The sequence below is a fragment of the Stigmatopora argus genome, chromosome 7 (genome assembly GCF_051989625.1).
Source record: "Stigmatopora argus isolate UIUO_Sarg chromosome 7, RoL_Sarg_1.0, whole genome shotgun sequence".
In the NCBI taxonomy this organism is placed as follows: Eukaryota; Metazoa; Chordata; class Actinopteri; order Syngnathiformes; family Syngnathidae; genus Stigmatopora; species Stigmatopora argus.
This window is the reverse complement of record NC_135393.1, coordinates 6200927-6224753: the sequence shown is the minus strand read 5'-3', so window position 1 is coordinate 6224753 and position 23827 is coordinate 6200927. Positions and strand designations below refer to the sequence as shown.

Genomic DNA, 23827 nt, shown 5'->3' with positions numbered 1-23827 from the left:
ATAAAGAATATTTTCTTACATGCCAAATTCCTGTGTCAAATAATTATGAATATTATATCCGAGAGTGGGTACTCACTGTGTGGCATTTGCATGTTATCTGCGCCCTTACGTGGGTTTTTTTTCTGGGCACTCCGGTTTCCTCCCACATATCAAAAACATGCAGGCGAAGCTAGTAGAACAGCAGTGAAGGTGAGTCGTTATCCATAGCGTGGGGGTCGGTAGCCAAGGGGTCCGTAGAGGGGCCCAGAATGAAGGTACAATAACGTGTGGTCGAGATCATGGTTGTAGGTGAGGCAAATAAGGAAATAGTGTGAGGGGGTACTTAACAGTAAACTGATTAAGACAATCCAGCAGAATGGTCATTTTGTGGTCGGCTTTAAATACTTCTTGCTGACTGATGAGTCGCACCTGGTACTGATTGAGCCATCAGAATACTGGACCTGTGATTGGATGGCAGGCGTAACCAGCCACCAGTCTGGTCCTGGGCCTGACAGCAGGTATGAGTGTAAGCATGAATGGTTGTGCGTCTTGTGCCCTGTGATTGGCTGGCCACGAATTCAGGGTGTCCCCTGCCTCATATCCATAGTTGGCTGGGATAGGCACCAGCACCCACTGTGACCCTTATTTGGATAAGTGGTACATAAAATAGATGAATGAATGTTATTAATGTGCTTCTCCATGTCATATAGTTTAGTTTGGTGTAAAAACTACCCCTTTTTAAAAATGTATCTATTTGTTAAAATGGTGTATTACATTTTTTTTAAATGTTTAGATAATGTATGTATTAAACCTGCATATTTGTGATTCTTTTCTGAGAAAAAGAGGTTTTTCAGGTTTACTAAACTGACTTAGACCTTTTTTGTAAGAGACTAGAAAACAGCATATTCAGCACCTTTATTTGAAATCACTTCTTCCTTGTTTCATATTGTGAAATAGTGTCCATACCTCGGTTTTCAGGCCATTTTTTTCCCTCAAAGACTTTATTTCTCACAGTCATAATCACAAGATAGATCAGTGGATGAAGAGGGAGGAGGATTCAAATTGAAAACATTTAAGGGACTGTTTAACCAACTGAGTGTTAAGAAAATCAACTCTTGAAAATTTATGTAATTCCTACAGGACGGGTAAGTCTTCTAATTTCTAAAATCAAAGGTGATTTTTTTTTAATTCATGCAGAAGAGAGCTACATTTTCACCTTGATCAACTATTGCTTTCAATAACAAATAGAGCCAAGGCAAGAATGACAGTTAAGTACCAAACATCAACAGAGACGACCATGGACATAGATGATGGAAATCATGGCTACAAGCACGTTTTATTGGGTGGCAGCAAGTTTCAATATTCAGGTAAGAGAATTCTAGTTTCTGCGCTTGCTCATTAAATAAAATGGCCAAAGGTTTATTTTATTGTCATTATTTTCATTTTTAAATGAGTATGTATATCTAAGGTGTTTTTAATGTATTTTTTCCCCATGAAGATTATACTAATGTAGTTTTTTTTTTTAAATTGCATATACTGGTAATATAATCTATATGGAGTATATTCCTTTTTTGGTCTTGTTTTGTTTTTTCTTTTGTGATGAAGGGTACCTTTTATTTTATCTTTTTTTTAAACTTTTAATATCATAATTATATACCAAACATGTGATGGCAATTCTTTAGCTCATCAGTGTACAGTGTATTATTTCTGGAATATAAAGATGAATTATAAATGAAAAAGTATTAACCTGTAGTTTCAAATGTTTTATTTAGTGTATGCACTGAGAAACAGCCCCGTTAGAATTACTACGCTTCTTCTTGGGTTGCTGTGTGTAGTCCTGGTGGCGGGTCTCATTGGTCAATCTGTCCACTGTGAGTTTACTTCAAAGTTTTATCATTGCCACAAATATCATATTTCCTTAATGTATTAAATTAGATTAATTCTAATGAATTTCTATCTTCTGTGACAGACCGGAAAGTGGACATTGACAATCAGAACAAGTTAGTAGCTGTTAGAGGGGAGAGAGACAATCTCCAGTCCAACCTGAAGACTGCACAGAATGACAAAAAGAATATTGAAGTCACTCATGAGCATTTACAACAAAGTTACAACTACATGTCTAAATCAAGAATTCAAATGAATTCCAAAAACAGCGTACTAACAGATCAGGTAATCAAACTTACACAGAGTGAAAGCACATTACAAGCCAGTATTGGTGCTCTGGGCAAAGAACTTGATGAGCTTAAGGCCGGTAAGGAACAGTTGCAGACTGAATACGAGGCCTTGTCAACTGCTAAGGACTCACTTCAAACAAGGTATGATTCAATAGCCAAGACCAACAATGACTTACAGGTTAACTATAACTCTGTGACGAAAGAGAGGGACAATTTCCAGAACAAATTCAATAATGCAACCAGGGCAAAAGAGCAACTTCAAAATGATTATAACAGTTTAATCAAGGATGTCGAGCACCTGGAGGAGAGATACCATGTCTCTTCCAGTGAGAGAGACAAGATTGCAAGCAGTCACCAAAATCTGACATTGGAGAAAGAAAATCTGCAGGACACGTACACCACACTTGCCAAAGCGGCTGATAAATTACTGGTGTCTTACAACAATGTCATTGAAGAGAAAAAAAATCTCGAAAGCGCCTTGAAACACATGACTGCAGAAAGAGACCTACAGAATGTGGAAATAAGGAACATGACTTCTGAGCTTGACCAGCTGCGGAACTCTGTCACAAAACTGGACGCATCAGCGAAAGGTAAAATAAAAAAACTTTAACAAGTTCAATGTTTGAAAAGACACCTTGACAGAAATACTATTGCATCACAGAGACAAAAAGTGGGATACATTAAACTCTCTTCAATTTCGGTAATTATTTTCTTCATGCGCTAATTATGAAATTCATTAATTCAATAACAGTACCACTTATCCTCACAAGGGTTGCGGGGGATGCTGGACCCTATCCCCGCCATCTACGGGCACCAGGCTGGGACACCCTGAATCGCTGGCCAGCCAATTGCAGGGCACAAGTAGACAAACAACCATTCATGCTCACATTTGTATTTAGCGTGTGCGGTCGATTGGTCGCCGTTTTTTTGGTCGTCATCTTTTGGTCGCCGGTCTTTTGGTCGCGGTCTTTTGGTCGCGGTCTTTTGGTCGCGGTCTTTTGGTCGCGGTCTTTTGGTCGCGGTCTTTTGGTCGCGGTCTTTTGGTCGCGGTCTTTTGGTCGCGGTCTTTTGGTCGCCCCGACCGTGACAACGGGCGACCAAACGACCGGCGACCAAAAGACCGACGACCAAAAGACCGGCGACAAAACAAGGTAAAACAACACGGTCTACGCATCAATAAAAGCCAACAATGGCCCTGAGCAGTTTCACTGAGCCGACGTGTGAGTGTGAGTTTGTATGTACATGAGTTGTCCCCTTAGGAAGGTACGTCTGTCAGGGTCTTAGCAAGTTCTCCAACAAAAAACAATAAAAGTCCGGGAAATTTGGAGCTTTTCTTTAGCCTAATAATTAATAGGGCATTAAGTATGACTAAATAGTCATTCGCACTTTGTATTTAGGGAATTTGAGCAACGATTTAAATGGTAATTATCACTTACCTTCCGGGCGACCAAAAGACCGGCGACCAAAAGATCGGCGACCAAAAGACCGGCGACCAACCGACTATGTACAGTATTTAGAGTGTTTAACTAGCCTACCATCTCAGAAATGTGAGGCTGATGCTCTAACCACCTATAATTATAACATTCATTCATTCATTCATCTTCAATAGCGCCCATCCTCAAAAGGGTTGTGGGGGTTGCTAGAGCCTAACCCAGCTGTCTTTGGGCAAAAGGCAGACTAGACCCTAGACTGGTCGCTAGTCAGTCGTAGGGCACACAGAGAGACAAACGAATATCCACACTCCCAATCATACCGCCACCAAATCAAATCAAAAGCCTTTATAGTCATTATACAACAGCTGCGTAACACGAAATTAGTGAGTGGGGGTGGGAATCTCCAGTGGGAATCGAGCCCGCACCGAAGATAGGCGAGTGAACCTCTGCACCACGAGGCAGAAATTATGATATTATTTATATATATATTTTCATAATCCATGACTTACTTCTGGTCTGGGTTTGACAAAAAGAAAGTAAGAAAATTATCTAGATTGATTGGCTTTATTGGTTTGGCACCAATGAGAGATAAACATTCTGTTTTAGTCTGTCCAAGTGGCTGGAAGAAGTTTGAATCAAGTTGCTACTTTGGATCTTCATCCAAGAAGACATGGTACATGAGCAGAGACTATTGTAAAGGCAAAGCAGCACACCTGGTCATTATAAACAGCCATGAGGAAATGGTGAGTTGATCCTTTACTACACAAAATCGTTTTATCACAGAGATAAACATAAATCTCGTGATTTTCATATCAGCTATCAGTGTTTTATACAAGCATTTTATTTTTTTAATATCTGAAAATGTACTATATAGCAGCCGAGTGGATAGCATGTCGGCCTCATAGTTCTGGGATCGAGGGGTCGGTCTTCATTGTGTGGCGTTTGCATGTTCTCCCCAGGCTTGTGTGAGTTTTCTCCGGATACTGTGGTTTCCTCCCACGTCCCCCCCCAAAAATGCAGGGTAGGCTGATTGGATATGTGGTCCAGAAAATGAATGAATGGGGGGGGGGGCTGTGCTGTAGCCTATCCCAGCTGTCTTCGGGCCAGAGGTGGGGGATACTCTGAATCGGTGGCCAGCCAATCACAGGGCACGAGGAGACAAACAACCATTCACGCTCACACTCAAACCTAAGGGCAATTTAGAGTGTCAAATCAGCCTACCATGCATGTTTTTGGAATGTGGGAGGAAACCGGAGTACACAGAAAAAACCCACGCAGGCCCAGGGAGAACATGCAAACTCCACACAGGTGTACCGACCTAGATTTGAACCCAGGACCCCAGAGTTGTGCGGCCAAAGCGCTCACCACTCATCCGCCAGGCCGCCTTGAATGCATTTTTTAAAACAAAATAAATTAAAAACTAAAACCTTTGAAATATATGGAGAATGTTTTCTGTTTACCCCTTTTTATTAAATACCCAAATTAAAAATGAAATAAAACTACAATGATTACAATTTCCTCTTAGGTTTCTTTTATTAAAACATCAATAAATTATCAAAAAGGAAGATAAACAAATTAATAAAACAGAGAATGCTAATATTTTTACTCTTTTAATAAAAAACAACAACAACTGAGAAATAGAGTTTTATTGTTTTTCCACTATGTTTTAAAGAGAAATAAATCAAATTGATAAAGACATTTAAAACGTGCCATCAAGAGGCTAAAAAAACAGGACCTGGAATTTTTTTTAAGTCTACATTGACTCTAAATGATTCATTTGCTAATCAATTAGTTGTCAATTAATTGTGGGAGCTCCCTTTTCATTGCTATCAACAATGACTGGAACAGTCATGTTCTTTCTTTCTTTTTCTAGAAATTTGTCAATAGTTTGTATTCAAGCAACAGAGAGATTTGGCTTGGCTTGACTGATGAGGGAGTGGAAGGCCAGTGGAAGTGGGTGGACGGAACCCCATTGTCCCTGCAGTAAGAAAATATGAATTCTCATTCTGCTTTAACAACCACAAGGGGGTACAAGGGTTATTTGTAGTGTTGGTGGTCTACATTTATTTTTCTCACCATTGCAGGTTTTGGGCTGATGGCCAGCCGAACAGTTACAGTGGCAACCAGGACTGCGGAGAGTTTTGGTACCGTTCTTCAGGAAATGCTGAGTGGAATGATGAAAAATGTAGTGCACAGAGATATTGGGTTTGTGAGAAGTAACTTTGTCACTGAAGTATTTTTGAAAGTGATTTTTTAATGATTGCACTTAGCAGTTGCACCTGTGAAGAATATATGCACCTAAAGAGAGGGGCTTAAAAAAAGTACAGACAGGATGTATGATCCATTTGAGTGTGAAGGGGCTCGCAGAGAATAATTATTTTTATTGCCTCCCATTCCAAATTCATTCGACATGTATTGGACATAGTGGTTGAACACTGAAATATGGATGATAAAGGCAGAACAAATATTAAATATTAGGGAAGTAAATTTTCAGACTGTTATTTTGTTTTCTTGCTTCAGAGCGCCTCCTATTCATATTAATTTTATTTTATTATTCTAACTGAAAACATTCTGAGATATGGAGTACTTTAATGAAATACGCGCAAACGCCTAAACACATCTGGAAACTGTATGAGCTAATCATTTCCATAACGGTATTATCAATCAAAGTTACTCTAAATAATGTTTTTGAAACACAAGCCCATGTTTTATCCTGCATGAAAATAAATATTACAAATACACACTCAATTCTATCAGCCGTACAGTTGTTTTGTTCCTCAGGTGCATCTGACCATTCTATGAATGAGTTACTCATTTCCCTTCCATGGATGCCTTCCTTTTACTCACCATAGTATATAGATTTTCTCAACCGAATGTTGAGATTACACAACCCATGAACTAGTTTCAACATACACACTTGCACAATCTATAAGATATTTTATAAGTGCTGTCAGTAAGTGTGCCTTTGCAGACAAAGGACTCACGTTTGACTCAGAGAGGAAATGAGAGTGGAGGAAGGAACATCTCAAGGAGAAGTTGAGCAGAAAAAAACATACTCATTTGTCCATAAGAGTTGGTTAACCCCCCAACAATTTGTCCTTCCCAACCCCAATTATTATTCTCCTGCTCAGAACTGTCAAAATAATTGGGCATATAATTAAATGACCAACAGTGGTTAGTGTGTCGGCCTCACAGTTCTGGGGTTGAGGGTTCAATCCCACGTCGGTCCTCACTGTGTGGAGCATGTTCTCCCCGGTACCCGGCCATTTCGTCGACGGACCCTTTTTTAAATTTTTAATAAAATAATTTTATTTATTGCCTTTTATTTTAAAAATGGAGCGCTCAACATAGGAACCCCGTTTCGTGCGTAGTGTGTTTAGAGACGAGCCCATTTAGTACGCACACGCCCAAATGTTAATATGTTTGTGTTGTCGAGCAAGTTTTTGCTGTTTTATTTTCTTTAATAAAGAATATGTGAATTTCCTTTTTCTTCTTTAATAGTGGTTAAGGTTATTGGTTAAGGTTAGGCGAACTGTCTGGGGACGAAGTGTCCGGCGACGAATTGTCCGGTCGACGAAGTGTCCGGCCGACGAACTGTCCGGCGACCAAACGTCCGTTCGACAAAACGTCCGGGGACGAAGTGTCCGTCGACGAAACGTCCGGTCATGGTTTTCCCCTTGTGTGGGTTTTACCCGGGTACTCCAGTTTCCCCCCTACATTCCCAAAAACATGCAGGCCTGGTTAAAGAACACTCTAGATTGCCCCTAGGTATAAGTGTGTGTGTGTGTGTGTATGGTTGTCCATCTCCTTGCGCCTTGCAATTGGCTTTTCACCAATTCAGGGTGTCCCCCACCTGGTGCCCGTAGTGCGCTGGGATAGGCTCCAGCCCACCCCGCAACCCTTTTGAGGATAAGCGGTTGTGAAAATGAATGAATGACTGTTAGGCTAAGCAAGTTAAATAAACTCGATGCTTCAAGGCTAGAAACCCCCAATGATAAAATCTAGCTACGGTTGGTCAATAACATGTTCTTATTTACATTTGTGGATGAATACGATTGCGTGAGGCTTTAGGATTACATTTTTCCGAGTGGTTTTCCACATCCTATGAGCTGCTCTCTAGTATTGTTAAAGACTTGTACTCAAACTAAAGTGTTGGTATATTTTGGTGTAAAGTCAGCCAACTATTGGCATTATTGGCTACCTGAATTGGAGTTAAAACATGCCAAGGAAATATGCTACTGTGAGGTGTTTATGAATAATAAGCCTCAATTTAGTCTCAACTCTATGATGTAAGCCTTGCCTAGACAATGTTTACAAATATGAACCATTGTCACTTTGTGTATGTGTAACATACAGGTACAACTTACAAAATAGCAAAAACCTCACAAAAGTGGACTTGAATCAGCTGGACAAACTCAATCAATTTTTATTTATATGCATATTTTACTAAGCTTATGACACTGTAAAAATAGACATTTGTATATTGATAAGGTTAAAAATAATTTTGTAAGAATAATTACTTGAGACAATACATTTACAATCTAACAGTTGGTGTCAGTCAAACCTCCATTTAAAATGTATAAAATGCAGGATTTAGGACAGTTCACTTTTGGTTTTTATGATACATACAAAATTAAACCATCAATTGATTTGATTAAGGTGTTTATCTTGTAAGTAGATTCTGAGTGAAATTGCTTCTTTTAATAGAATGATAAAGAAATCAGATTTTTAAACAATATCTTTAAAAAAAAAAATGCTTTTACTTCTAAATACATTTCCAAATTGTGTCTGTCAAAAATGACTCATGTTTATTGCTTCTTAGTTCAAGTCCTGAGGAGGTTGGCCACTCAGGAACAAAATTATTCTCAACGTGATTTGAGACTTGCAATGAGTGCATGTGTTTAACAGTGTGACTTTATTTATACTTATTGTGTGTGTATGTTTAGACACTACAACATATTCTATAAATCAGTTTGGCCAATTTTGAAAAATTAAATAAGTTTGGAAAAAAGTTACATAAATACATTTGAAAGTGGCATTGTTATTTGTAAAGATGTTTGAAACAAGCATGCTAGTTTTATGAAAATAATGTTGTATGAAATAGATATTTTACAGTGAAACGTTGTCTTATTCTCTTTTGCATATTTGAACTACTATGAGTCAGTAGACTCATTATTTTACAGAATATAGTTTGAGTGTTGTTAGCCCTCTCCTAGATCAACAGTTACATCACATAGTTACAGAACAGTAACACATGCAGAAGGTTCTCTGAAGTTTGATTTAGAATAAAAGGATTAACAAGAACATTAATGTATACAATAAGGAATACAATTAGAAGAATATTAACAGTGCATAGTCCTCATCCACTGCAGCAAAGCTGTGTCGGTCAGCGAGACATCATTCGCACAAACTCTGAGGAAATAAAAAATATTGTTACCTCGAATTGAATTGCAGTCTTACATATTTGCGGCTCGGCGGCTTGAGTGTTTAGAACTTCGGCCTCACAGCTCTGGGGTCCTGGGTTCAAATCCAGATCGGCCCAGGTGTGGAGTTTGCATGTTCTCCCCGGGCCTGCGTGGGTTTTCTCCGGGTACTCCTGGTTTCCTCCCACATTCCAAAAACATGCATGGTAGGCTGATTGGACACTCTAAATTGCCCCTAGGTATGAGTGTGAGCGTGAATGGTTGTTTGTCCCCTCGTGACATGCGATCGGCCGGCCACCGATTCAGGATGTCCCCCGCCTCTGGCCCGAAGTCAGCTGGGATAGGCTCCAGCACCCCCGCGACCCTGTGAGGATAAATCGGTTCAGAAAATCAATGAATGAATGTAGTATAGTATACACCGGTACAGATTCAATTTGTTTCAACAGCGCTCCCTCTGGTGGGGACATCAGGTACGCACATCATAGTAGTGCATGCAATTTCTGATGTGTTTGGTACTGTTGTTACTGTAATGTTGGTTATTATGTTGGAAGTTTTCATTCATTCATGATCATCCCAGCCCACTATGGGCACCAGGCAAGGGGACACCCTGAATTGGTGTCCAGCCAATTGCAGGGCGCAAGGAGATGGACAAACATACGCGCTACTTCCGGGCAATTTAGAGTGTTACAGCCTACCCTGCATGTTTTTGCCATGTGGAAGGAAACCGGAGTACCCGGAAAAAATCAACACAAGCCCTGGGAGAACATGCAAACTTCCCACAGTGAGGACCAACCTGCGATCGAACTCTCGACCCCGGAACTGTGAGCCGGCACGATAAACCGTCTTCACTGGGCCAACCTGGTGTTGCTTTTAAAATAATTGTGTATTTGTTGCCAGTTTTGCACAAGTGCAAAGTGTCACCTACTAACCCTCAAAGTCCACTTCTCCATCCCCATTGAGGTCCACATCACGCAGGATTTCATCAATCTCACGGTGGTTAAGCTGCTCTCCCATCAGTTTCTTCATGGCTTCTCTCAGCTCACTGAGGCTGATCTGACCATCGCCATCAGAGTCAAACTAGGAACATGAAAAGAAAAAAAAAGACGGAGTGCAAAAGACACATTGATAAATTAAACTGACAAATAACTGAATTGAATTGAATTAGATTAGATTAGAACTTTATTTCATTCCGTATCCTGGAAATTTTTTGGTTGCAGTAGCAAGACAATAAAAAAAATGCCTTTATTGTCATTATAAAATTACAATGACAGTTAAAGCTTCACCATGAATCTCATTGTAATGACTGGCTTGTGAAGGCAATACTGTATCGGTAATACTTACTTCTTTAAAGGCATCCCTCAGCTCTTTAACACCAATCATGTCTGCAGTCTCAGCCAGCATTTTTGGACCCATCAACTCCACAAAGTCTTCAAAGTCTACTCTGCCGCCACCTAGGCCAAAGGAACAGAAAACAACATACTGTTAGACCAAACATTTATGTATTACAACTAATTAAAGTGAGCAAAAACTGTGAACTTTTTGCATGGGTTGTTGAAAAGGGGTTCATTAAAGGTCCATTCAAATGATCTAAATTCGACCCATCTGTATGCATGGTCTGCTGTTTTATGTTATTTTCAAATGAATGACATTTGATAAGTTTTTAATTGTCTTATTGAAGTCGTTTAGAACAGTGTTCCCCAACCACTGTGGCATGACATAATAATGTGACATGAGTGCTAGTCAGGCGTGCTGCGGGGTATTACCTGCCAAAATGTCATACATTGTAATATTCCAAGTGAGAATTGTAATAGAATTATGAGATTAAAATTGAAATTTGACAAACAGTGAGTCCATATTGGAATATTACAAGATTCAAATCTTAATATTAAGATTAATGTCATTTTGTTGCTTATTTTTAATGTAACATGAACTGGAATTTGTCTGGTTTCACAAGCATCCATTTTTGGTGACACGACATCTGTATGAACACAAAAGTGATTTTCACATGAAATTAAAAGATTGAAGTAATCTTGGGGGAAAATAGTCATCATTTACGAGAATAAAATCAGTACAGTACTAATTTTTACAGCAAGTTTTGGGGGTTCGTGGACTTCAACCTTTGGTGGCGTAAGATTGGTGTGAAAAATTTGATATTGAAATATTTTTTGTGTTTCTTTTGTGATTCCTGTTGATAAAACTTTGCTGAAAATGACTTCATATTGTAGATATAGGTGTCACCGCTATAAACTAAGGATTTTCAACAAGTCGTGGGCCTTGAGAATTTTGCAATGCACAAAGTGTGCTGCAGCTCAAAAAGGGTTGAGAAACACTGGTTTAGAACAAAAGTATTATTCACTCAATTGTGAACTCCTTAATATAATCCGAGAGATTTATTTCCTTTAATTCCTGATTGGAGATGAAAAACTGTTGGATCATATCTAAATTCAGGATTCCCTTTTCCCCAAATGTGTGTTTTTCTGGACTTACAGATCTGCTGGCTGAGCTCTATTAGTTCCATTTCTGTTGGCATATAACCCATAGTTCGCATGCATTCTCCAAGGTCCTTACAACTGATAAAGCCGTCCTTGTCTTTGTCAAATTCTCTGAAAGCTTCACGCAGCTCTGTCAAGAAAATAACATACAATTGTACTTTTAAATCCTTGAGGTAATATATATATATATATATATATATATATATATATATATATATATATATATATATATATATATATATATATTTAGTGTTGACATGAATGAAAAGCATAGTGTTTACATCCCGACAACAATTATGCTGGAAAAGCTATACTCTTGATCATTTACGCCATCGTATTTATTTTTTTAAAAACAACCGTTATTGTAACTCTCTCACTTAGGTCAAATCTTTACATTGAAATCATTAGTAAAGCACTAACTTCGACATACAAAGTGCTAACAAATGGGTTGTGTCATGAAGAGGTCAAAGTCAGAAAATCCCCTATTTTCTATCTATTGAGTGGATCCAACATTTTTTTTAATAATAGCAATACTACCTTCCATTTCTTCAGGCCGCAGGTCTCGGTCCTACAGGATGTAGATTGAGGTCAAACGATGCATGTAAAAATGTAGGAAAACTAGTTAGCAAGAAATATACATATATATTAAGTACATCGATGGACGACACAAGACACAACAAACTAACGACAACCACTGATAAACAAAAGCATGGCAGTCGTGTGTATGTCACGAAATTGTCTGGTGGTTTGTTAAAAAATAAAACTGTATGTGTCGAGTGTCATAGCAAACAATTATTCTTTCTATCTGTATATTGAAGTCAACTAAAGCTACAATAATTCCATCATTTTCTGAACTGCTTATCCTCACAAAGGTCGCGGGGGGCGTTGGAGCCTATCCCAGCTAACTCTGGACACCAGGCAGGGGACACACTGAATCGGTGGCCAGCCGAGTGCTGGGCACAAGAAGACGGACAAGCATTCAGGCTCGCACTCAGACCTAGGGCAAATATGATCAACGAACCTACCATGGATGTTTTTGGGATGTGGGAGGAAAATGTGCTACCCAGAGAAAACCCACACAAGCCCAGGGAGAACACAGATTGACCGACCTGGATTTGAACCCAACTATATATCTATATATAAAATCACTTCCACCTCTTTATATTCATGGCACACTATTGTTTAAACACTGGTAATACACTAACTATCAAGCATATTTCTCACCCTAATGAGCATTGCTTAAGTGTGTGACAAAAATATACGTGGCATTCTGTCTGACCTTAACCTAAAAAAAAACTTAACTGCACTGGCCATGATTTATTATTTTGAGAAATGTATTTCAACCAATTTAATAATAGTAATAATAGTAATAGTAATAATAATAATAATAATAATAATAAGCATAATACGCATAATATTAATAATAATAAGCATAATACGCATAATATTAATAATAATAACCATAATAGTCGCAATAATCATAATAATAATAATAATAATACCATGCACTGGCCAAGATTTATTATTTTGAGAAATGTATTTCAACCAATTTAATAATAATAATAAGCATAATAGGCATAATACGCATAATAATAATAATAATAATAATGATTATGATAATGATGATAATGATGATAGTAATAATAATAATAATGATAATAATAATAATAATAATAATAATAATACCACTATTAAATACTATAATGATTTCTAACAGACATTTCATTATCTTTAAAATACAATAGGTAAGAATATTGTAATTTTTTGCTGTGGTGAGAAGCATATGTCTTGATGACGCGGGAGCCTCACAAAACATGTCAAATGTTTTGTGAGGCTCCCGCGTCATAAACAGGAATAATACAGGATTGGATTAGAGGTTGGTGAAGGGGACAGCACTAAAGGATTACAGACAGATACATTTGATTACAAATCACGAATCTTATCGTGTTGTAATTTTCCCACTGAAAACCAATTTTGTCAGCTGCAGTTTCATTAAGGGGAAATTATTACATCTGCAGAATGTGTGCACATTCATATGCAAATGAATAATGTATAGATATTGATTATCATGAAATGTAATAAAGTGATACATTTGAAATTACCGTATTTTCCGCACTATAAGTACTGTAAAGAATTAACGAAGGGGAGTTAAAATGTACACATGACTTTTACTGTTTGTATTAAATATGCACATGATGGAGGGGGGACTGGTTTGGTGCATCTTTTTTCTACTTGCCGTAATTTTATGCAGTCTAAAAATTGCCCTTCACTGTAATTTTGAACTTTTCCTCAACTAACTGTAAGACAGTGTGCAATTACAGATATAGTAAAATATTGCCAAACAAGTAGAGCACATTATACATTAAGTGAATTGAAGCTGGGTCATAAAAAAGCCTACTCTACATTCAAGGTTACTTCATGTCCCATGTACTGTAATACAATATATCAACCATAATCTGTAACTGAAGTACATTGTTAATGACTTTTTTCAATTAGTGCTGGTATCTATTGCTCCCTACATTTTATGAGTGCATGACATAAATCTGGACTAAAATATCATCTTTCTGTTTCATGAGTAACGAATGTTTCAGGTTTTTTTTTCGAAGTGTATGCAGAAGTCATACATACGAGCTGGCTCTGTGCAAAGCCCTGCTTGAGGAAGACACACGCAGGCCCCACTATGTTGTGCAACATATTGCAGTTTTTAACCAGAGCGCAGAGTGGCTCATCGAACTCCGTCTCGCTCCCCATTTCTTCGTCTTCTTCTGTGTCCATCTCGCCGGCATTTCCTTGGCCCCCGAGCATGGCTCCTTGGCCCCCGAGCATGGCTGTAGCCACTGGGGACCCACTTTGCTCTACAGGCGACATCCCCTTGGAGGAGGCGATCCAATGATAATGATCAATTTCATCAATAGCAGCAGTGGAACCGATTCGGTTCTGCATTTTTTTTTTTTTACTGTTGTGAACATACTGTATGCATTTAAGTTATTACAAACAATTTACTGTAGCTCAGCATTCCAATGTTAATTCTGTTGTCCAAAGTAAAATAATAAAATAAAATACAGTTGGCACCTCTACTTATGAAATGAATTTGTTTCAGAAGTGGTCTCTTAATTTTTTTTTGTAAATTTAGACGCAATTTCCATGTAAAAACTTTAATTCATTCCAACCCCAACAGTGTAAAAATGATAGAAGTATACCAATTTTGTATTAAATATATGCAAAACACAAAAATAAATCAGGAGATTGAGTTAGCTTTATATGTTAATATTATTTATTAATTTATTAAGCCATTAACATTAATAAGAAATTTTCCATTGGAATGGAAGGGCGTGTGCGTAGGTGAGGGAGGTCGAGGACGGAAACATTTTGCAGCTGAGTAAACATACGTACACATGGACATAAACGCACAATTTAACAAATTTAAATTACTATTTAGTTAGTTTTGGTGAAATGTTGACCTTGATAGAAATAATTGAAACAAGTGTTGAAGGCACATGAATCAGGAACTCAGAACCGGCTGGAGCGACTCTGCCGTGGTCCCGAAAAAAGTACCCCGGCAACTGCACCGGTGGCCTCGATCCCGCTAATAGCTAATAGGAGAAGAACGCTATCACTGCAATTTTAAAATTACAATATAGGATGCTACTTTACTTTTGTTAGACAACTTGGAATTTCTTTCATAGCTAGAGAAAAAAATGCCATTGAGGCTTCATGTAACATGAATATTTTGTATGTAGAGACATTCATAAGTAGAGGTACCACTGTATTGACAAAATCAAAAGTGCTAGATAAATACCTTAACAGGGTACAAAGTATAGACAAGAAAATATTATCCAGCAAGAAGCAGTTACAACATATATTACCTTATTTGTGGCACTATTTTTTCTAGATGCCTTGTTGATATTTCCCATCACCACTTTCTCTTTTTCCCTTCTTTATCCACTCAAAAACTGCTCCTCTCTCCCACTTATGCTCTTCTCAGTGGTCACATTGAAACTCAAAATCCCACAGCGTGCTACATCCTGTGCATATAATAGCACATTTCCATTGAACACATTAAAAGAAAAACGATAAAATCCAAGTTTTTACTAGTCCAGACAGACCCAAGATAACAGCATGGTTGGTCAACCTTAAGGTCCAATAAGTTAGAGGAGAGAAAAAAACTATTTTAAGACACCAAAGGTAATATTATGAACAGTTGGAGAGCTCGGTCATATCCGGTCTGAAACAACTAATTTCTCTGATAGCATAAGGTCTTCTCTGTTTAGTTGTCTCTATCTCTCTCTCTTCCCCCTCTCTCTGATGCTCACACAAACATTTTTTTTCCATATATCTAGTCTCCCCAGCCTACTGCGAGTGATCCCTTGAATTTGGACCAACTTAATCTAATCCATCCCACCTATTTCCTCTCTATGCCCCTCAAACATCATGTTCGTGGTCTCAAAATGACTAGCCTGGCACAACTCTATGTGCGCATGAGAGAGGATGCAAGGGGGAGGTGGATGGGCAGAATTACGGATGGGGAGTTGGCGGTCTGTTTAATCCCTGGCATTTCAGATTAGAGGAAAGGTTTATGTTGGACATCAGAGTAAAGGCTTGAATTGAGTTCCTCTCCCAAGCAGAAGACAAGCAATTGAAAGATTGGGACATTTACTTTTGCAATTTTGCATTAAAAATTTAAACTACTAAATTTTTGTTAGTTGTCTAAAACAAGATAAATGCATGAGATAGTTGTTCCTAGCTGTCCATTAGGATTTTGTGTGCTCACACCCATGCCTAGTGGCAATTTAGAGTTTTCATCTTACCCCTACAGATTTTGGGGGATGTGGGAGGAAACTGGAGTTCTCGGAAAAAACTGACACAAACCCAGAGAGCACGTGCAAACTCCACACAGCAAGGTCCAAACCCGTGATTGGACCCTGTCTCATAACCGTGAGGCCGCCGCGTTATCCATTGTGGAGGACTAGGATGAGAGATAGAGCAAGCAAGATAGACAGAGAGATATAGAGATAGAGATTGAGAGAGAGATTGAGAGAGAGATAGAGAGATAAAGAGAGATAGAGAGAGATAGAGAGAGAGAGAGAGAGAGAGAGAGAGAGAGAGAGAGACAGAGATAGAGAGATAGAGAGAGAGAGATAGAGATAGAGAGAGAGAGTGATAGAGGGAGATAGAGAGAGAAAAAGACAGATAGAGATAGATAGAAATAGAGATAGAGATAGACAGAGAAAAAGAGAGATAGAGAGAGATAGAAATAGAGATAGATATAGAGAGAGATAGAAATAGAGATAGAGATAGAGAGAGAAAAAGAGAGATAGAGAGAGATAGAAATACAGATAGAGAGAGAAAAAGAGAGATAGAGAGAGATAGAAATACAGATAGAGAGAGAAAAAGAGAGATAGAGAGAGATAGAAATAGAGATAGAGATAGAGAGAGAAAAAGAGAGATAGAGAGAGATAGAAATAGAGATAGAGATAGAGAGATCTAGAGATCTCGAGATCTCTATCTCTATCCTCCCTAGAGTGGTTAGCGCGTTGGCCTCACAGTTCTGGGGTCGAGAGTCCGATCCCAGGCCAGTCATCACTGTGTGGACATTCCATGCTCTACCCGGGCTTGTGTGGGTTTTCTCCGGGTACTCCAGTTTCCTCAACATTTCAAAAACATGCATTGTAGGCTGGTTGAACACTAAATTGCCTCTAGGTATGAGTGTAAATGTGAATGATTGTCCGTCCTTTTGTGCCTTGCGATTGGTTGACCAACAATTCAGGGTGTCCCCCGCCTCGTGCCTGAAGTCAGCCTGGATAGGCTCCAGCACGCCCCACAACCCTTGTGAGGACAAGCAATTCAGAAAATGAAAGACTTTCTAATACCATATTCCCTAAAAATGCTATAAAGAGAAAACTAAAACTCAAACTCAGTAGGACTGATATAATATGGTGTTAATACAGGGGGTGTAATAGCTTTTGCAGTAAAAACTGAGAATGTCAAATGGGGCAGTTGGTGATTTATTTTTTTATTTTTTTAAAGAAATAAACATCCACAGTTGTTTTGTGTTCAGTGTCCACCATGTCGGGAGCACATCTAGTGTCATGAAATATAACTTCTTGGCCAGCATGCTGTGGTTTAAGAATACCGAGCCCAACATAAATCCATAATGGAAATAACATTTTGGACCAGTGGCATTATCAAAACGTCACCAACAGAGTGCAGCAGAGTTATATCTTTTCCTGCTAGGAAACGGATGCGAGCTCTAAGACTGCAATACAGAATGGTTAACAGTAGAGGTCCTAAAAACTTGAGATGTGGGACAAATCAGCAAGATGCTGAGATACTACATTTCTTCACCGACACACAGTATTTAATTTACAAACATAAATCCAAAACACAATGGGAACATGAATTCTTTTTTACAAGAAGACTGATGAGATAGAAAATGTCAGTTATATAAGAGTATGTGCCTCAATTTAATGATCCAGCTGGACAGCCATCAGATTAGTGAACCTCAGCCCAGGACTGACCATTTCCTCACATTGTACATTTTCACACACAATCACTAAATAATACAGATAGAGCTCATGACTCCATCGAGATATACAGTACTTCGACAGACTAACTTCTCTATCAAAGACAAAACAATTAGTTAAAACAATAATTATGGCGTGATCTAATAGGAATGCTGGTGACGTAATTCAAATCAGCCGGTTGTTGACAATTTATGAGTATTTCCTTGACAGCGTAATCACGGAACTTAGCCTGACAGAAAACCCAGTGCTGGAAAATCAAAATATGGATCCAGTCCAAGTATGATGCCCAAGATTTTAAACTGCTAAAACCTGGCATTGGACGGGTCAAAAAAAGTTGGCAGGGGTTGGTATACTGTGATCTGTAGACTAACACGAACATATCATGAAACTACTACCAACAGTACTTACGGGGCCTGAAAATGAGTCGGATGCTGGAACCAGGAATAGATTAAATAATGTTTAGGCTAGGGATAATGTAGGCTGAAAAGAAAATGGGCAGCCGTGCTACTGGTAAGTGAATTGAAGATGCCCAGGTTGCTTAGATCATGTTATTATCTAAGAAACAGCCATTGTGTGATGTTGCAAAGATGAAGTCAGATAGAGAAACAGATTGATGTTTTGAGCATCAAGAGGAGAGAGATAAAAGTTGTGCTATTTAATCCTGATGTTTCCACTCTTTTCTTCCCTGATGAATATTTTTTTATTGTTATTAAACTGAATGGGGAAAAGTCTCAAAGCCTGTGACCAGAGGTGTATATATGAATTCCTTTCACATCGAGGGAATATCTCCTGTGCATAGTTTAATAAACAGTGCAATTAACATCTTAAGTAGTTGATGTGTAATTACGCTTCACTCGATTATGGCATGACTCAGCTGAGCTTGAAGAGGACTGATCGAATCTGACATTATTGCGCAGACTGAATTGACTTGTTGCTGCACTAGATTTCACACAATCACTCACTCAAGAAAGGCAGATGAAATCGTTTCCATATTTGGCTTTTGTGTTGCATATGACCGAAAAGTGTGGTCAGGTTTCCGGGACATCGACTGGATTACATTAATAGGATAAAACATATAGTATACGTTAGAAATGTAGCAGGCTAGAACTGTGTGTTCCTGAAATCCATCCCATGTAAGAGGACACAACAGTTGCTGTAATAAATGCTACTTTGGGGACAGCCCAGCTGCCAACCTACTTTCATAAGACGGATAAAGCCAGTCATAATGTTAGAATAAAGTTCTCATTTAATTACATCTACTGTCTTATCTTAATTCATTGTGAACTTCATAGAGCGGAAAACAATATTAAATTCAGTAGGTGTGTGCTCTTATTTAACTGTTATCGGCTATTGTCATTCTTCTGTTGGTTGGATAGAGATATTTCTATTAAACATTTTTCAATGCAACTAGCAGTGCCGTTCCATGAAAGCCTTCTCAGCCCTTTCTGTTCTTTTAAATATTGCACTGACCTGCATTTAAAAAGTAGATACGATTAAAGCAAGGGTGTCAGACTCGGGTTGGTTTGCGGGCCGCTTTAACGTCAACTTGATTTCACGTGGGCCGGACCATTTCAGATATAATATTTAGATTTTTTTTAAATAAATGGATTAAAAGAACTGGATTAAAAGCCCTTAATATTCAGTTTTTTATAGATCTAAAACAATGTTTATTTTAGCTTTTTTTATATATATTTTTTTAGATTTTACAAAATGATTTTTGAACTAAAAACGCAGAAAAAATTGATTAAAAAATTACAATTATTGATTTAAAAGGGGGAAAATCAGGAAATTTAATATACATCTATACTCTTCATTTTAATTTGATCCTAAAACAGAAAGTCGGCACTCATGATTTACTTTCCCGGGCCACACAAAATGATGCGGCGGGCCAGACTTGGCCCCCGGGCCCCACTTTGACACAGGTGGATTAAAGGAATACGATCCAATAGTATTTTGGTTACATGTCTTGTATATGTTTGCGGCTAAAATTTGGCTTTATCCCACTCTAAATTCTCCCAGGGTCCACCCGATGGTACAGTGGTTCTTCTGCCTGACTTTGGTGCATCCAGTTTGGGTTCAATTCCCACTCGCTGGCAGTGTGATTGTGAGTGTGAGTGGTTGTTCCTTTCATTGTGTTCTCTGTGATTGTCTGGCAACCAATTTCGGCTCCAGCACCCCTTGTAACCTTTGTGTGGATAAGCAGTAGAGACAATGAATGAATGAATACATTCTTCCACTATGTATTGTCATTTTAATGCACTCTGACCCCTGGTCTTTAGACTAATGTTTGATGACGAAGGCCCGAGAGTCATAATTGAAATTCCTTATATATGCAGCAATATATGCAGTTAATAGTTCATCAACTTCAGTTATTGAAGGAATGGCATATTTTGGTAAAGATGTTTGATTCCCGACCCAGTGGCCGGGGGATTAGTGCACCTGCCTCTTGGGTTTGAAATTGAAGGTACAGACTTTCTTGTGTGGAGTTTGGATGTTTTCTCCGGTTTTGTGTGGATTTTCTCCAGGTACTCCGGTTTTGTGTGGATTTTCTCCAGGTACTCCGGTTTCCTCTAACGATCCAGAAAAATGCATGGTAGGTAGGTTGAACATTCTAAATTGCGGTATGGAAGATGATTGAGTGCTGTGCATCTGGTTGTCTTGTCTTCTCACTCATTGTGATTCTAATATAATCCCTGCCAAATCCCAACCAATCTCTTCTGCCTTTCCTTCTATGACTTCCATCCACGTCTGGCCCTCATCCTATAGCCCCCACCATCATCAGCATCTGCCCCATTTGTTGAGAGCATACATTACTTATTTTAACAGGAGAAGAAGTGGATATTGCAAAATTATCACAAACCAGGACTTTTCTTTTCACTGTCCTCGGAAAGAAATGATCTAAAATAGTTTGCTAGCTGTTTGTCATGATCAGTAGCCACAACAAAGCACGTTGTTCTCTGGCTCTTGCTCGGCCACAAAGTGTGATTTTCTACTAAGCACCCGCTTTCAGCCTCTGGAGTCTGTGTTTGCTTGGAAAAAGAAATAAAGAAGTGGTCCGAATAACATACACAAGCACAAAATGAACATGAGCATCGACTACATGATAAGGGGATAACTTCAACTGGAGCTTCTAGAGATAGTGGGAGTGTATGAACGCAAAAAAATGAATTAAAAAAAAAGTGATCCAATCTTAATTGACTAACTCATTGGAAATAATATTTTCTTACACTTTTCCTGGAATTGAGTATTTTGCTCGGCAATCTTTCGATTCATGAAGATTTTGTGAGAAATGACTGGATAGGGGTATGTATTTCCTCTTCCACTTGATGTCACTTTGAAATTGTTTCAGTCAGAATGTTGTCACCTATTAAGCATCAGCACCAACAACAGAAGATAGCGACCATGAGCCTGCCCTACTGCTAGTTCATTCAGGAAGTCAATAATAATAATAATAAATAAGAGTAAGGCAATGACAAGTGTGACATGCTAGAGTGTTTGATTTATTGGCAATTGCGTGTTGAGGATGTGCGGCTGGTTTGGATTGAGTGTTTATTGGTGTTCGATTGTTGATGCCTTGATCACATAGCAAGTGTGACATGTTAAAGAGAGTATCGGTATTCGATTATTGATGCCTTGGAGCACATAGCTTGAAACACGGGAGATTTTCCCCATAACAGTAAAGTTGGATTGAGAAACAACAACGGATCACTGTTCTGATTATTTCTCCCTGTGTTTCAAGATTAAATGTAGGGTGCAACACAAACACCTACTTAGATGTCAAGTAGGAGGCGGCAAAATAATTTCTGGGCCGAGTTTGGCTTAGGGGTGCAATAATGAGACCACAAATCGAGATAGAACCTATGTTTACAGTGGAGAATATTCAGCTATTAAATTGGCTAAATTATAGAATTGCAACAACGGGGAAGTGAACTCACAGTGGGACTCAAATGCAAGAGTCTGAGCAAGAGGGATTTTGAGGATAATTGGAGAAGACCTCAGGTCAGCTCAAGGAAGCAACATAAAATCACCTGTTTCTAAAACATGGACAGGGCAGGAAAGTCCAGAAACAGAAAGCAAAGAAGGTCATCATGGATCCACACAGAGGGGTAAACACTGATTACGAAACAAGCCTGCCATGGTGAGAACTGCAGACAGGAACCCACCAAAATAAAAAAGGAAATTACATAAATGAACTCCGCTTACCCTGACATGTAGCAATTATAATAGTAAAAAGAAATTTCTGCTAACACACTGGTAAAATAAAAAGCCTAGCAATGAACGAATGACTTAACATTACATTTTCACAATGGATAAAAATGATAAAATAATTTTCTGTCAACCTGCACCAATTACAGCCCTCCTTGTCCCTAAAGTCAGCAGTTCAGATGAGAATAAGCAGCCCAGAAGGAGATGAACATTGTGTCAGACCGTGATATGTAGTATTTTTCCATCATTTAATCGTTATACAATAAAATTAGTACATAAACTTCAGATTTTGTTTCCTCAAGAGTTCTAAAATCTGACTCAGCAGAACTTTCCTCTATTTATTCATTCATTCATCTTTCATACCATGCATCCTCAAAAGGGTTGTGGGGGTTGCCGGACCCTATCCCAGCGGACTTTGGCAAAAGGAAGACTACACCTTAGATTGGTCACCAGTCAAAGGTGAACAGACAGAGAGACAGACAACCATTCGCACTCATACGCTTACTGCCACTGAGTGGGGATCGATTCCACGATTGCCGACATCAAAGTCAGGCGACTGAACAACTACACCGTCAGGTGGCTATATTTGCTTTATGGATGAAGAAAAACGCCCAAATCTTGTGTCATAAAAGTTAATAGGTAGAGCTGTCCTGACAATATATATATATATATATATATATATATATATATATATATATATATATATATATATATATATATATATATATATATATATATATATATATATATATATATATATATATATATATATATCTTTATGACGAGCTTCACTCTTTGCTTATTGGTTGTGAATAAATCACTTTGCTGCTCAACAACTGAAAGGATATTAAAATAATAAATTATAAACTCTTAACGTGATAAACTATATTTTTGATCCCAATTTTTTGGGGTATCTCTGGAAGTCATGTTGCACAAAAAGTGATATGATTGACAACAAACTAGTGTCCATTTAGAGATCTTACCTGTCCAAAAACGGAGTCAACAATGGGTCGCAGCTTCTTCCTGTCTCCCTCTTGCAGCCAAAGTTCATCACGGTCTCCCATAGGGGAAGACAGGCTTAAAGTTTTGGCCTTTGGCTTTGGAGGCCTCTTTATGCTAGCTGAACTCCATCGCCTCAGGGACTCAATCTTCTTTTTAATGGAACCCTGTAGAATGATGAGAGAAAATATAAAGTGCAAATTTACATGTTTGGACAACAGAAAATATTTATAACCAAAAAAAACAGGTGGTTTTAAATCTCAAATATAGAGTACATTGAAGCGAGTTGGGCCTCAAATGAGGAAGAAGTTCAGACCAAGATGACAGGATGAGAAATACCAGAGTGCAGGTCCCCACCAAGTGTAAGGTATGACGGGAACGGTGTATCAACTGACCTTCTTCACTAACTTTTCTTCTGGTACCTCCATGGATGACATGCTCTTCATGTCAGTCATCTTTGCCGCCAAATTTGCATACACAGTGATGCCTGCTATTTCCTTTCGTCCTCTTTATCTGTTTGTAGAGCATCTGATGCTGGTTGATAATCTGAGCCACATCATTTTCTGCGGTTGCTCCTCCTCTCATCCCTGCTGCCCT

General features: G+C 38.5%; 3 protein-coding genes across 5 annotated transcripts in view; 1 reads left to right on the top strand and 2 right to left on the bottom strand.

Annotated features, from left to right (window-relative positions):
* The window catches only part of LOC144077093 (prostaglandin D2 receptor 2), a 184212-nt gene that overhangs the window by 142965 nt on the left and 17420 nt on the right, over nt 1–23827 (bottom strand). The gene's annotated exons all lie outside the window — the stretch shown is intronic.
* On the top strand, nt 987–6334 carry LOC144078116 (uncharacterized). Of its 2 annotated transcripts, XM_077606321.1 has the most exons (7): nt 987–1124; nt 1228–1346; nt 1752–1850; nt 1949–2743; nt 4193–4329; nt 5460–5569; nt 5671–6334. In XM_077606321.1, the coding sequence occupies exons 2-7, from the start codon at nt 1241–1243 to the stop codon at nt 5804–5806; spliced, it is 1383 nt and encodes a 460-aa protein (XP_077462447.1). In that variant the 5' UTR covers nt 987–1124; nt 1228–1240; the 3' UTR covers nt 5807–6334. The 2 variants fall into 2 exon arrangements, with proteins under 2 accessions (XP_077462447.1, XP_077462446.1); XM_077606320.1 differs by having other exon boundaries at nt 1027–1346.
* On the bottom strand, nt 7988–23793 carry cabp2a (calcium binding protein 2a). 2 transcript variants are annotated; one of them, XM_077604560.1, is made up of 7 exons: nt 23626–23793; nt 23215–23397; nt 12039–12069; nt 11497–11631; nt 10351–10460; nt 9939–10086; nt 7988–8998 (listed from the first exon to the last, which is right to left on the bottom strand). In XM_077604560.1, exons 1-7 carry the CDS (start codon nt 23683–23685, stop codon nt 8973–8975), a joined length of 693 nt encoding a protein of 230 aa, XP_077460686.1. In that variant the 5' UTR covers nt 23686–23793; the 3' UTR covers nt 7988–8972. The 2 variants fall into 2 exon arrangements, with proteins under 2 accessions (XP_077460686.1, XP_077460685.1); XM_077604559.1 differs by lacking the exons at nt 23215–23397; nt 23626–23793 and adding exons at nt 14130–14372; nt 15368–16554.

Excerpts from the sequence above, each read along its gene's own strand:
- LOC144078116 (XM_077606321.1), top strand. The coding sequence starts at position 1,241 with ATGACAGTTAAGTACCAAACATCAACAGAGACGACCATGGACATAGAT. Across the intron at positions 1,851-1,948 it reads CATTGGTCAATCTGTCCACT|ACCGGAAAGTGGACATTGAC; the intron begins GTGAGTTTACTT and ends CTTCTGTGACAG. Across the intron at positions 5,570-5,670 it reads GGAACCCCATTGTCCCTGCA|GTTTTGGGCTGATGGCCAGC; the intron begins GTAAGAAAATAT and ends TCACCATTGCAG.
- cabp2a (XM_077604559.1), bottom strand. The coding sequence starts at position 15,415 with ATGGGAAATATCAACAAGGCATCTAGAAAAAATAGTGCCACAAATAAG. Across the intron at positions 11,632-12,038 it reads GCGGCCTGAAGAAATGGAAG|AGCTGCGTGAAGCTTTCAGA; the intron begins GTAGTATTGCTA and ends TTTTCTTGACAG. Across the intron at positions 8,999-9,938 it reads TGGAGAAGTGGACTTTGAGG|AGTTTGTGCGAATGATGTCT; the intron begins GTTAGTAGGTGA and ends TTATTTCCTCAG.